We start from the raw sequence: 14,408 nt of genomic DNA on the forward strand, positions 1-14,408 counted from the left end.
ACTGTTAGGTACCAACTAAGTCTAAAACAGATTTGTGGTTTTCCACTATAAAATGCGTACCGTAGCTCTCTATTATAGAGAGGTAAATAATGACATAACCTTATTTTTAAGAGAAGAGCTGATGAGAAACCTTTCCAACAGGGTCCTGTGGAGTAGGCATGGATGCACTGGTCATGTTCAGGTGCCTTGTCCATCTGTCCATCCACCTGTCTGTCCATCCATGCTCACTTGCTCAGTGGGACTTTTTGCTGGATAACAGCACCATCATTACGAATTACATGCCTTTTTTTATTCCCCTTCATTTTTTTTCCCCTAACACTAGACATAAGTACACTCCAAATCTGGCAAATATTCCGAGCTCCATCTTATCCGGCACACTCTGCAGCACCCACTTTCCATATTACAACAGCACAGGTAGCACAGGTCAAGTTTTCCCTTTTTAAACTTTACCCCAGGGTTCAGATTATTTGGATTTGATCACTCTCACTGCCAGAATCCCAGACAGAAATTCTGCAATAATAAAAAAGATGTCCCTGAAGCAACACTGCTTTAACAGAATATTATTAGCAGAATATAAAGTTTGCTTTGCAGCCCGCAATCAGAGTTCAGCAGTTCACAACCAGCAAGGCACAGTGGAGGTAAATGCGTGGACCTGATGCCTGCCCCAGCAGGGCTCAAAGAGAAACGCTGAGGTAGCATCACCTCATCTGTGCTAACAACCTGCGCTGTGCAAATGTCTGATTCACACCCGGGAAATGTCTGGGACCAAGCAAAACCATGCCAGGTGCTATTTTAGCTCTCCTTTCAACGCTCAGTAATTTCCATTCCCAAATTTACTGGGGCTGCTACAGCAGTAACAGAGGAGACAGAAGAAACACGTGGTCACCCGTTGCACATTCATGTCCTTGTGCTGACCCAACCTAAGACAGGTCAAGCCGAATTGTATTCCAACCTCACTTGGTTTCCTGATGTGAACATACAAATGAGAAATGGAAAGACCTTCTAGCAAGCTGTAAGGGCAGCAAGAGCTGCCAGCACCTTCCAGAGAACAGGACAGGGAATGCAATGAGTGGATAAACCTGTGCCAGCAGTGCCAGCCTGCTCCTGGATGCCACTTTTTCCAGTGGGATTTTCATCAGGTACAGACAGACTAACATAAAAGGTCACTGGAGGAATCTGCTGCTGCACACAATTCCATTCCAGCTGGGTGTCCTGCTTCAGGAAGACTTATTTGGAGGCAGAGTGCAAGAGAAATGGTTTCTGATCCAAGCACCTGATATTGCCAAGACACAAAATAGAGGCAAAGCACAGGGTGCAAAAGCAGAGGTATCCCAGAAAATATGAGGAAGGCTCAGAATGCTTCCAAGAATTTAGTAATGTAGCCAAGCAGTCACTTATGGCTTGTTGGACAAGGGCTCTACAGCAAAGACCACTCTGCTTTTCTAAGTAGAACCATGATTTTGAGAGAGCTGGCAAACATGAATTAGATTGCACTGACAGGATTAGAGAAATCTCATGAGCATCAGTATCTTCTTCAGGTCTGAACAGCTTAAACAAGAGCAACTACAAACTTTCTGCAAAGTGACAGTTAAGGGGGAGTGTTTAATTGTAAAGACATGCAAGTTTTAATAATTTTTTCTTTGCTTTTTTTGTGACACAAGTTAAAAAAAATGGTTCCTGGCTCTGCCAGACCAACCAGAAGTAAAAGCACTGAGCTGTATTAATCTGAGGAGCTGAAACTAAAGCACAGGACAATCCTCTGCTCCAACATGGAAATTAATCCACATGGAAAGATGTCCCAAGAGGACAGGCTCATGGCCAGGTACCCACTAAAGGAACCACCAGCACCTTCATCCTGCTCTGCATTCTCCACCAAGGTACCTACACCCATACGATGAACACATCAAGGGGAGAACATCTTCTTCAACTACTTCTAATTTGGCTGTAATCAAGTGGAAAATGGAGCAAGCTATTCTGAGAGGATGAGATGTTTAAATGCATTTCCAGCTGAACGCTGCCTGAGGACAAGATTGCGTGTTTGTTTTCTGGTTTTCCACTAAAGATTGGGAGCACCAGGATGATTTTCACATGGTTAAAATAAAACAGCTTTGCAAAAAAAAAAGTTTATCTTTACCCAGGAGTTTGTTTCTATTTTGTTTTGTTTCAAGTGCTATGAGCTGGTCAAAGATTTCATTATTTACTTATTTATTTCAATGATGCTTTCTGGTTTTGCTAGTTATTTAAATAAATACATAACCATCTAACTTCCCTGATATACCAAGATTAGAGTGAAACATTTATTATAATGTTAAAATTGCCAGAAGGGATAGGGCAGAGGTTTTCAAAACAAGCAGTTTCAAAGTTAATTCGTGTATCAAAGTTAATTCTCCTGACAATTTGTTTTGCTATAAAACATGTTGTTCGTTATTCTTTAATATGTTTTCATATGTTTTGGCTTATTAATTCATTAAATCATTGCTAAGATCTCTAAGAAGTGGGTGTAAAACAGAGAATATCTCCTACATTGCCTCAAACTGGACTAAGGAAACAAATGTATAATGTTGGGAATATTGCACAATAGCAAAGAAACACTATGAAACACTACCTCTGTAGATGTTATACGAGGGATTTTAAAGTTGTCTAGTGGGAGAGATCATCTTACGATTTTGAGTATTGTTTGCATCTAGATTTGGACCAGCACTTCATTTCAGGCCAATTAATGATTTGACTAATATGACACTTGAGCCCTCCAGATGTCTGCGTCCCTGTAAATTCAAGAAAATATGACAGGACCCAAGACTCAGAAGTGAAAATCAATCATTAAGACTCACACAAACTTTTTAGACGGCATTTGACAAGCCATTTTATTTTCAGTGTTGTGTAAAATAGAAGACATACCACCTTCTTTACAGACCAGTGAGTAATTGGTGAGTAATATTTGTGAATTACCTACAAATGGCAAAAAAAAAAGGTGATGATTTTAACTCTGTTGTTTCATTCTATTCTTGATGGGACTCCATCTCAAACACACACTTTGGTTATATCACTGCACGTGACCAAGTCACAATGCAATCATTCAGATTTAAAGGCTTTAACCTTAGTGGAAACAAACAAACAAACAAACAAACAAACAAACAAAAAACCTTTAATGTTGCATCAGTCTAAAGTGCTGAGTTCTATAAAATAAAACTAAAACGTGCCAAGACTTTATTCTTGCTTTGTTCCACCACTGTTAACTCTTTCTTCGTACAATACTTTATACCAAGGAAGCTGAAGCTCATGGTTGGGTTCCTCATTGCTCCAGCGAGGAACATGCTATGAGCAGATTTTGATCATCTTCCACACCCTCTGGATAGCTCTGTACGCTGCAGCAATGAGATAATTCAGTGTTCCTTTAAGAAAGCACTGCAGGTATTTAAAGTCACTTGGGAAGTCTGTGCTAAAACAAAACCGTGCTCAGGTCCCAATAAAGCAGAAGCATTAACCACCTGCTTTCTGTTAATTGACCTCGGGGACTCATTGCGTGTTTAGGAATCCAGGTGCTTCAGCACGCTGCAGGATCGAGATGCGGTGGATTCCTTCCCACGTTCTGCCATCAGACCTCAACCTACCTCAGGAGGGAGCAAAGGAACATGTGGTGGTCAGGCCACAATGCTGGTTCGTACACCTGGCTTTGAGTTTGGTCTCCAGAACATCCACCCCAGCTTTGGCCATCGGTCCTGGGTCTCCATCAGAGCTCCTTCCCCATCCCCACCCCACCAAAGTGCCTACAACCGATGTAAGCACCTCCTGCCCACGCAGCACTGTGACTTCACCATCCTGGATGCAACCATGACCCTCCTCAAGGTGTATTTTCTTCTGAACCACTTTCCAAAACTGCCAGGGAAAGAGCAAAATAGGATTGGACGGGCACAGAGAGGACAGCAGGATGGCCCAACCACTTGACGGGAGGGCATAGAAAATTATAGACCCAATTCCTGGAAAAATATTAGCAGAAATTATATAACAATGAATTGCTAGGTATCACGATGATAATTAGGTGATAAATACCCAGCAAACGCTGCCAAGAACAAGGTGCACAGCCCAATCTAATTTTGTTCTCTGACAAGACAGCCAGCCTAGCAGAGAAACAGGGAGCCGCATGTGCGATATATCTTGAATACAACCCTGGCCAGTGTCCCGCATGAGATCTTCACGAGCAACCAACCAAAGAAAAAATAGTCTAGATGCAGTCACGGCAAAATTAAGCACTGACCCAATGCTCCCATGAGCACACCTGGAAACATTACACCCCTGGAACATGAAATGACCTGTTCAAATCTGTCCTGTAATGGCCAGTGCACAGTAAGGTTAATAAAAACAGCATTAAAAAATACCCTTGCTTGTGGCATTTAAATTCAAGCCATTTGAATTCCCTGACCTCTGTGCCTCCCTGCACACAGCAGATTTTGTTCATTCTCCCCAGAAAAAGCCTGTTTTCGGAAGGATGGGTCTAATATGGCAGATGTTGCACACTTGAGAATTCAGAATTTAATTCCTACTGCTGCACGGTGTTTAATCTCCATTTATTTCAGGTATCACGCATTACTTTAAAAAAAAAATCTTTTGAAACACTTTTTTTTTTTTTCCCATTCTCAGGTTTAAATCCTGGATATCCAGCAAAACCATTAAAAGCAGAATATCAACTAGAGGTGCCCAACACCCAGCTCTAACTCCCCATAAAGCTGCCTCTGGGATTCCTCCATAAAATTCTACAAACTGACCCTGTGGATCTCGCTAATTAGGATGGTTAACAAGAGCGACTGCCACAATGCCCAACAATGAGCTGGATCTCCATCCATCATCACGGCAGCCCCGGGGCCAGGGGAAGCATTGCTGTCATTCTCATTTCCTCCATGGAGGAAATACAGCCAAGACAGACAGGTTAAGGCCACCCTCCTGGTAGTAATGTCTGTTATTTTATTTTTAAAAAGCAAAACCTGAGGCCTCTTTGTTCTCTTTCATGAAATTAAAGGGTTCAGAAACCAAATCCCTGGTGATTTCTACTTTTTCCCCATCCCACTGTCTGACCATGTGCTATGAAGAGCCTCCGGCTCCTGAGGTGAGCTGGGGCCACCAAAACCTGGCTGTAAATTCCATTTATTACATTATTCAGTTTATTACAGAAAAGCTATTAAGCAGCAGCATCCCCATCACTTCTGTTGTTGAAAGATCCCAGGGTTTTCTCTTCTATGCCTGAACATTTTCTGCTGAACCACATGCTACAGCACCTATCTGCAGGGATGCTAGTACTTTTTATTTATTTGTTTACTGGATAGAGCAAGAAGAAGAGTTTCAGAGCACACACCGAACGTGTCCATCGAGGTCTGCCCTGCTGTGAGCAGACATCCATACGGCAGCAGGAAGGCCACGGTCTTTTGTTCCAGCCATACCATGAGGTAATGCAGAGAGCAGTTTTTCTTAGCAAGGCAGTCATCCATCTTTGGGAAGCAGGAGGCATACGATGAGCTCTGCGTTGACCCTCTCCTGACACTTAATGACAATATTTGGGGATACTACAAGAGAAAACACTTGGTGTGTGCTGCTCAGACTTCCACGGCGAAGGGGCGTGGAGAGTTATTTAGGCTGAGATAGCTCATCTCTGGTTCAGACACAGTAAAAGGAGAAAAGTTTCTTTGAGTTGCCCTTGGCCAAGGATACCAGTCTATTTCTTTTCAGAAATGCCTTTCTGTGATGGAATACAGCGAAGTGATGAAGTGCCTGCTCCAGCCTTGCAATCCCTTCCATAGCCAAGGGTCCCAGGTGGTGTTGAACAACTCCGTGACCAAGTTTTGCTCACCAGGAAAATCAGCCCTGGAGGACCTGGAAGACTTGGCCATTGCATCACCACCCAAGGCCATGTGTGCATGCACAGAGGGGAAGTTTCTCACCTCTGAGCTGTGAGCTTATGCATTAAAAGGCTCTGGACAGGCAGCTGAAATGGTTTCAAGATCATGGTCTTAAGAAAGCTGATGTTTCTATGTCAGCTACTTTTTTGCAATCCACCGAGGGTTGTTCAAATGACGGGCAAGCTGGGCTTGATGTGGCACCTCATCAAATACTTAGGAACTGCAAACATCTTGAATTATTCTCTGTATTTGCATTAAAAAATAGTGATCATTTTGTACAGCACTGTAAGTATTCATGTGTTTTGGGTGGTGTTGTTTTTTTAATCCCAAACCACAATGTACCGAGATCCATCTTTTGCCTATTCCAGATTTTGATTCTCTTTTTGTATGGTTCTTTCGTTGTGCCCAAGCATCCCATTCTTTCTTGCTTTTATGCCTTTAATTTTGCCTTGTAGGACTGCCTAAAAATCACTATTTAAAACTGAACCGTCAACTCATACTTAATTAAATACCCTCTCCCTCTTCAAAGGGAAAAAAAGAAAAAAGATAATTGCACCAAAACTCATAAGAAAACACAAAACAACGAGAAACCTTTATGCTTCTTTTATAAATCCATCCAGGGGGAACAGCTATTTGCAAAACAATGAAACATTTCCCGAAGAATATTTGCAACCTTGACAACTTGGAAACCAAGTCAGGCTGCCTTAATGAACAGCACTGCTGAAACCAAAGGCAACATAAGAGAAGAGTGATGGTGATGCTTTTCCCAGGTTCAAAGCAGTAACAGACCGTGCTAGCAGTAACTTTGCCATGCTACAACGTCCCCTTTCCTGATGCTTCTGCAAAGATCTGAACCCTCAGCTGTGTCTCTGTGCCCTCACCCTGCTGTGCAAGCCAGACCCAGGACCAAAACTAAACACAAAAATATGCTCCAGCTCACAGGGCTTGCTGAAAGTCAGGCTGCATTAAACCAGATCTGGCCCTACAGCAACTCCCTATCTGGACCAGGACATAGTGCAATTGGAGACGTGGCCTTAACTGCCCATGCCCACATGGGCTGGCTTCCATCCTTCTTGAACAGTAGCTCAGAGGTGGGCAGGACCTCTTTCCACCTCCAAGCACGAGCCAGCCCTGAATCAACAGGGAAAATGGCACACTTGCAGTGCCTAACACTAATTATTCTACCTACCATTCTTCTGGCAAAGGATGCCTCCTACAAGAAGAGGGCACAGTAGATTCAATGCCTTCGACACACCAAAGCAGGAGGTTATAATCATTAGCTGAGCCCTGTGTTACGGCAGTAACACTAGGAACATGCTTTTATGAAGCACGGCTTTGCCCTGTGCAGTGGAGACCATTTCATATACATAGGCTGACATCTGGATGCTTTTTTTCTTTCTACTTTAGCATTCCTGGAGTCCTTTGTGGGAAGGAGGGAACAGATAAAGGAAGTATGTCTGGCGTTCACTTAAAAACACCCCACAAAACCAGAATCTGCATTCATTTGCAAGTTGCTGTTTATGGTTTCAGCATTTCCTGAGCAAGCTTTTATCCCCTGTTGCCTTGCTGGAGCACATTTTGCAGATTAAAGCAGCCTCCCCAGCAGTTAAGTTGTGCCCTGTGGAATCACAACCCTCTTCCCATTGCACTTCAGTCCATCTACTCCCATCATCAGTGCCCCTACAACTAGCCAGAGAAGAACTGTTTGGACAAAATTCTGATGAGGAGAGACACAAAAAGGTATAGAAAATGTGTTAAATGTATTTTCTTAATCCCTCAAAACACCTCCAAAATCTTCATCAGTATCACTTTTCCATGGCAATTGGCAAGATACACTGAAACCTCAAGACCTGAGCATGGTCAGATGTTGCGCCTCATTACACAAATCAAACCCAACAAAAGTTTGGTTTTCACCAAATCCGGATCAGAAACAACCTCTGGAGATAGTCTGATATGTATACAACAGCCACACTGAACCTCATTCGGTAAAAACCTCAGTTTTTTAAAAAAGAGGAAGTCTGGTAGAATAAATTACAGCAGGGGATCAATACTTTACCAAGAGGTTGATAGCCTTGTCTCGAAGGGCCTCCAAATGGGTTCCTCCCAAATCCACTCCCATCAATGGATCCATAAGACATTTTCTAGATAGCAACGAATGCAGGGTTGTACTTTAAACCTAAGAGAACAGAGAAAAAGACAAATGCAACACTGTTAGAAGTCAGTTTAATCGTACTACTCTAGGTGGAGGAGGGAAGGCAAATGAAAAACCAAGGGCCTGTCTCCAAACTTCAGGATGCCCAACCACAAAACAAAACACTAAAATCCAGGTTTCCTGGACTACAGATGATCTTGGGGGTGACCAAGTCATTAGATCCCTCTCAACCTTACTTTCTCCAGTAATAAAGGGCAACAATTTATCTGTTTCAGCTATGTCAAGACTAATTCCTCGCTGTTCACAAAGTGCTTTGAGATCTAGAGATGGTAGGCATAGACTAGGCACTTGATCAAAACCAGGTAATGCTGTCTTCTGGAACATTATTGCTACAGAGCTGGTGAGGAGTCTATCCATCATACCACAGTCTCGATTAGCTCTCAAAAGAGACAGCTTGCTGCTGTATTGTAAGCTCCTGGACCTCTAGTATAAATATTGGAGCCAGGGTTATTCTTCCTTGCTGGTTTAAAAAAGAAGAAAGGAAAAAAAAAAAAAAAGGAAAAACAAAACAAAACAAAAAAAGCAGAAGCAGCGGTAGCAGCAGCAGATTGAAATCAGAAAAGCACTGGCAGAGGAAGGCTTCTCCCCCTGTTCCACTTCACTGTCTGCAGGCCTTGTCTCACCATGAGCCACAGATACCCTCGAGCAAAACATCGGGGTTCCACAACTTTAATATTAAATGTAGCCCAACACTAAGGCATGGAGGTGACAACAGCAAAGGAAGAAAACAGATAGATGTGCCACAACAGAAAGGGCATGATGCAGGACCAAACCCAGCTGTCACTTCCTTTTATCAAGGCTGGGAAAAAATGCCCCAAATAGGGAAAATCAGGAGGAAGAAGGTAGGGACTTAGTCAACAAAAAAGGGCCCCTCCCGCACTTCATTCTCATTTTTAATTTCAGAGTTTCAAAATAAATAAAAAAAATAGCTAACAGCACTGCTGAGAAGAGCCAGACAGAGGATCTATAGGACTAAAAGAAGTCACTTACCATCCTGTCTTAATTGGGCATGAAAACTAAAAGTGGAAGAAAGTGCATTTGCCTTGAGAGAACACAGGGGTGGGAGCTGGATGTACCAACCACCTAAATATGTTAAAAGGGGATCAAATCCAGAGCACAGCTTCCCACCCAGCCTCAGTGCCCCGCATACACACGTAACTGGGATCTGAGGGTGCAGGTACCTCTAGCACATAAATCCTACAGTTTAGGAAAACAGCCTTCAGTCAGCAATTGAAGTAAACAAGAGCAAAAGTTAAAAGAAACCACCTGCGAACCAAGGGTTACCAAGACACTAAACGGCACAATAGTCAATCGTGTCAAGAAGGTAAAGCCATGGTGGTGGTTTTATCCAGCTGGGCAGCCGAGCTCCACCACAGCCACTCTTTCATTCCCTATCCTCAAAGTGAAAAGGGAGAAAATACAATGTGAAGGGCTCAAGGGTTGAGATGAGGACAAGGAGAGCACTCACCAGTTATTGTGACAGGCTAAACAGACTCAGAATACGGCGATTAATGTCTTTTATTGCTTATGACTAACAGGCTAGAGCAATGAGAAACTAAAAGCAAACTAAAAACACCTTCCCCCTTTTCTTTCCTCTTCCACCTCCTCTTCCCAAGCAGTGTAGGGGAATGGGGAATGGGGAATGGGGAAGTGTCAGTCCCTGACACTTCATCTCCACTGCTCCTTCATGGTGTGGGCTGCCCACAGGCAGCAGCTCTTCAGGAACTGCTCCCACACGGCTCTGTCCCACGGGGTCCATCCCCCAGGAGCAAACTGCTCCAGCAGGGGTCCCCCACAGGCTGCAGCTCCAGCCCGGGGCCTGCTCCTGCAGGGGCTCTCCATGGGCCGCAGCCTCCTCCAGGCCACATCCACCGGGGGCTCCTCCACCCATGGGGGGGCTGCAGTGTGGAGATCTGCTCCATGTGGGCCCCATGGGCTGCAGGGGGACAGCCTGCTCCACCAGGGGCCTCTCCACAGGCTGCAGGGGAACTTAGTCTGTGATGGACTTGTGAACATATCCTGCCTCTGCCAGGTCTCTTGTCAGCCCACAGCTACAACACTAACACAACCTCCACCACAAATTGCATCCAAGACCTAGCAAGACCCTTACCTTCCACCTGGGAAAATAAGGGCACACAGAAGACAGTTACAGGAACAATTTTGGGCAGGGATAAGATGTTATTTGCTTTATCTCTCAGTGCGGCTACAGATTAAACGTGCTATAAACAGGGAAGGGGAACAATCAAGTGGTTGGAAAACTGCCTCTACACAGAGGTTGATCCTGACCTACCCTCCCTTTTTACAGATGCACAAGGGGAAGCATATGGTGCCACAGCTTCCCCAAGGTCACATACAACAAATGTGGAGCAAAAGTCTACATCGTGTTGTAAGATGACTTGATTACAACTGGGCAAGTGTTCGTTGGCAAACAGTGAATGTGTCTATTTTTTCCCCAACAGAGTGGCGTGAAAGGGGGAGAGGAGGAAGGCATTTACAGCACTCCAAATGTTTCATGTTGATTTTTCATTTTCAAAGCATGTTTCCATTTTAAAACTTTTTCTCCCCGAAAAGGGAGAAAAAAGGAAAGAATTGAAAACAAAATATTTTGTTTTCATTTAACCAACCTTTTTAGAAACAACCACCTCCCACCCCATCCTACTAAGCCATTGAAATATCCCTTATTCACACAGCTCCAGAACCGCACTCCTACCCCATAGTACAGTATTCACAGAAAAATTTGAGAGCCGATCTGTACACCTTCCTTTTGATTGGCAATAAAAGCATTTCCCTCCCCATCCCCATGGCACCTCTCAATTCTTTTGTCTACAGCTCCTCAGGGAGGCTTGTCCAACTTACTGTGACAGGCAGGTGACTTGCTGTGAAGGCAGTTCATGCAAATTGGAACAAGCATTGCCTAACATACTAGATACAGAAAAAAAGGGAAAAAATAAGAGACTTGATCACAGCTTTATCCCATAACCTACAATGGGAATGAAAGAACCACACCCAAGCCAGACCAAAAGATTGTCCAACCCACCACAAACACGTATGTGCATTTTAATTACATGCAACCATTTATTGCTGTCCATATCCTGTAGAAATCAATCACTCTGTATATTAGAAGGACACATGACCCCAAGAAATGGGTTGGTCTTTGTTTCATGGGCTGGGAAAGCTACTACCAGCAGGCAAACTTATTTAAGGAGTTTCCCTATGCTCTCCATTTACCAGGACATTCAGGTGGCCAGCATTAGTAACAGAAGACAAAAAAGAAATAGGGAGAAGATTTCAGCATGGAAGAGAAAAAATAGGTTATAAAGCACTGTAAGCAACTTAGATGTTTGTTTGTTTTATTATTATTTTTATTACTTTTTTATTTTCTTTTAAGTTAGGAGGTGCAAGACCAGCTTATGCTGGACAGTTGAGGCTTCAAAGCAGATGTGAAGATACAGAAACACAGAAATGGGACATGGTAATAAAGAAAAGATAGGACAGAAAATAAATACTAAACTGCTTTTTCAGTAGGTCAGATCAATGTTTGCTTCTGAACCATCCCCTCAGTACACAAATGACTTGGTGTGGGTAGGAGAAGAAGGAGCTCTTCGTAAGTTGTAGCTTCCCAGTTTCATCCTGGAAGAAAAAAAGCTGAGCTCTCCAGTTTGTTCTTGTGTTTTTACATCTGTCATCAGGTGGACAAGTCTACAAACGTGTTCCTCCTGAGGCATCAAGTGTGTCTTTTAGCCTATCTTTGCCTGAGGAATGCCACAGTTGCCACAAAGCGGCATGTTTCTATTTATTACTCAGCTCTGAAACACTAAAATCATGTAGTTTGGATAATAAATGCCTGGCATGAATGAGTGCTGGAGGTGGTGAGAGCAGCAGCACTCCAGCTCGACCACCACTTTGATGATGAAGAAGTGCTTTTGGGGGGGGCTTCAGATGTGATTCGTGGTGACAAAACCTCCATTTCTCGATGACCAACTAAAGAGACATTTTCTGAAGTTTTTAATCCAGATAAAATCCTGTTATCAAGCAGCCTGACTTTCTTCCTAAAGAGAGCAGATCATCTGACACAAAACATCTTTACACATCAACCCCTGCAGACTCTGGTCAGACCAGGTCACCTCTTACCAGAAGAGACTTTGAGGCTTCGGTTAATAAAGGATCAGCCCCGGCCACTCTTTCAAGAGCTGCATCTTCTCACCTCTTGAACTTTGCTGTTTGATCTCTCTGCTGCCTCTTAACCTTCCCTCAGATGAACTGAACAGATTGATCCCCTTTCATTTCTCGTTAGGAGACTTGTTTACCAGCACACACAAATCACAACAAGAAAGGAGAATACTTAGTATTGGCTTGCTTTCCATACAGCTGCCTTAGTTTCCCTGTCTGTAAAATGGTAAAATGGATGGCCAGATGTAGGGCCCTCCTTTTTGCAGGGTGCCAGAATTAACCTGATTAATATCAAAGGTTTGGGTTTCTTCCTTGTCTTTTTTTTTTTTTTTTTTTTTTTTGATGCCACAAGACAGAAAGACATTTACAAACTGCTGTATTTTCAAAACTCCTCTAATGGTTTGTTCCCCGCACTTGACTCTGTCACTCACATCACAGACCCGCCACTTTTCAGCTTCTGCAGCTTCTGTCTTGTTCACCTGGAAAAAATGCCCCTCTCCTTTTTCTCAGAGCGCCTGAATTTATGAACAAGCTCTACTGCCAAAGCATTTTTTTATAAATCAATGGTTTTAACACTGAATTGGTGTAATTGCACAAATCCCCAAGTGCTTACTGAGCCTTGTAACATGACCGGTAGAGGTCAATCAGAATAGCTGTAGGGGATGACTTTCTTCTTTTTCAGGCTGTGGCTTTGAGGTAATTTATGCTCTTCTAGATCTTTGATGCTTGTAATATTAACGTTGTGTTCTCAGGTGGCTTCAGGCAGGCAAGGCGAGGACACAGCACTCCGAAGCTGAGGAAATGACTGGCAGGGAGGTGGTCCAGGACGATGCCCTACGTGCAGCAGGGCAGGGGAGGCAGCTCTCCAGGCAACGATACACGTTTTCCTTCCACTTTGCTTCCCAAGAAAGTTTTAACGCTGATGGAAGGCCCTTGGAGACTGAAGTCATCTCTGCCCCCATGCCCTGAGGAGGAAGCTGTCTAGCCCAGGTTGACATGGCACAAAATAAGGCAACAACATCATCCAAATAAAAAAAAAAAAAGCCAGGAATTTATAATTATATATTTATATTATATATTTTATATATAATTATATATATAATTATATTTATAATCAGACCTTGTACAAATTGATTTGGCTTCCAGAAGCTTCTAGAGACACATATGTAGTACTTGACAGGCACAACGTCACTTATGACTGTAAACAACCCGATTCAATACACTGAAGCACACTCCTGCCTAACCTCCTCCGGCTGAAGTGTACTACAGAGCGAACGCCCACAGCCTTAAGGCTTTGTGGAGTAGGTGCAAAGTAAAAACAGCTCCGATTATCTAAGAAACAAGCTGCTTTTGCTCTTCTGGAGATTTGCTAAGAAACAATGAGAAAAATCCCTTTTTTTTTCTTTTTCCCCCATTTTTCTTTGTCAAAGCCTTATTTCAGGAAACCATCTGATTACTTTTAGACAGATCTGTTTTGTTCTTTTTTCTTCCCTGTGGTATAGCTGCCATCATACATGTCTCCAGAAACACAGCAGTTTGTCTCGGGAATAGATCCTATCAGGACAGACTGTGAAGTCGGAGATAGCAGGATAAGATGGACCTGGAGTTTTACGGAGATATACACTGAGAAATATATACAGAGAAAGTCAGGCAGTTCACTGTCCTACTAGGATGACACTGAGGGTTGTGGCTAGCCTCAGCACATTTGATTAAACTGTGTTTAATCTCATTTTTCCACCAGCCCCATGGCACTACGCAGAGCCAACATGCACTGCTTCTACCTAACCCCTTCTTTCATCAGTGGGTTACCTCCATTATGTGCAACAACTGCACCCATCAGGTACACCAGACCCCTTTTTGTTAATCACAAGTCACCTCCATCCCCTCACAAAGGTGTAATGTAAGACCCCCTGTTGACGTTAGGGGACTTCAGATCTGATGGACGATCACACAACAGAAAGGAGAAGAAAATCATAAGCAACAGAGATGGGAAGGAATGAATGCTTGTAAATCATCTGTATTCATTTCGCATCGCACAACTGTCTGTGCATCGCAGACAGGAAGAAGAGAGGTAAGACAAGCAATCTGGAAGCCTGTGGTGCTTCTTTCAAGTCAGTCCCAGTTGCCACTTCAATAGG

At 43.3% G+C, this 14,408-nt stretch overlaps 1 protein-coding gene across 4 annotated transcripts in view; it reads right to left on the bottom strand.

The window, feature by feature from the left end:
* TSNARE1 (t-SNARE domain containing 1) overlaps nt 1-14,408 on the bottom strand; it is a 450,045-nt gene that overhangs the window by 342,943 nt on the left and 92,694 nt on the right. For all 4 annotated transcript variants that reach the window (XM_032181907.1, XM_032181904.1, XM_032181905.1 and 1 more), the window contains one exon: nt 7,945-8,064. In XM_032181907.1, the coding sequence (XP_032037798.1) occupies nt 7,945-8,026 (82 nt within the window). In that variant the 5' untranslated portion in view covers nt 8,027-8,064. The remainder of the gene's footprint in view (nt 1-7,944; nt 8,065-14,408) is intronic.

The sequence above is a fragment of the Aythya fuligula genome, chromosome 2, assembly GCF_009819795.1.
Source record: "Aythya fuligula isolate bAytFul2 chromosome 2, bAytFul2.pri, whole genome shotgun sequence".
NCBI classification, from domain to species: domain Eukaryota; kingdom Metazoa; phylum Chordata; class Aves; order Anseriformes; family Anatidae; genus Aythya; species Aythya fuligula.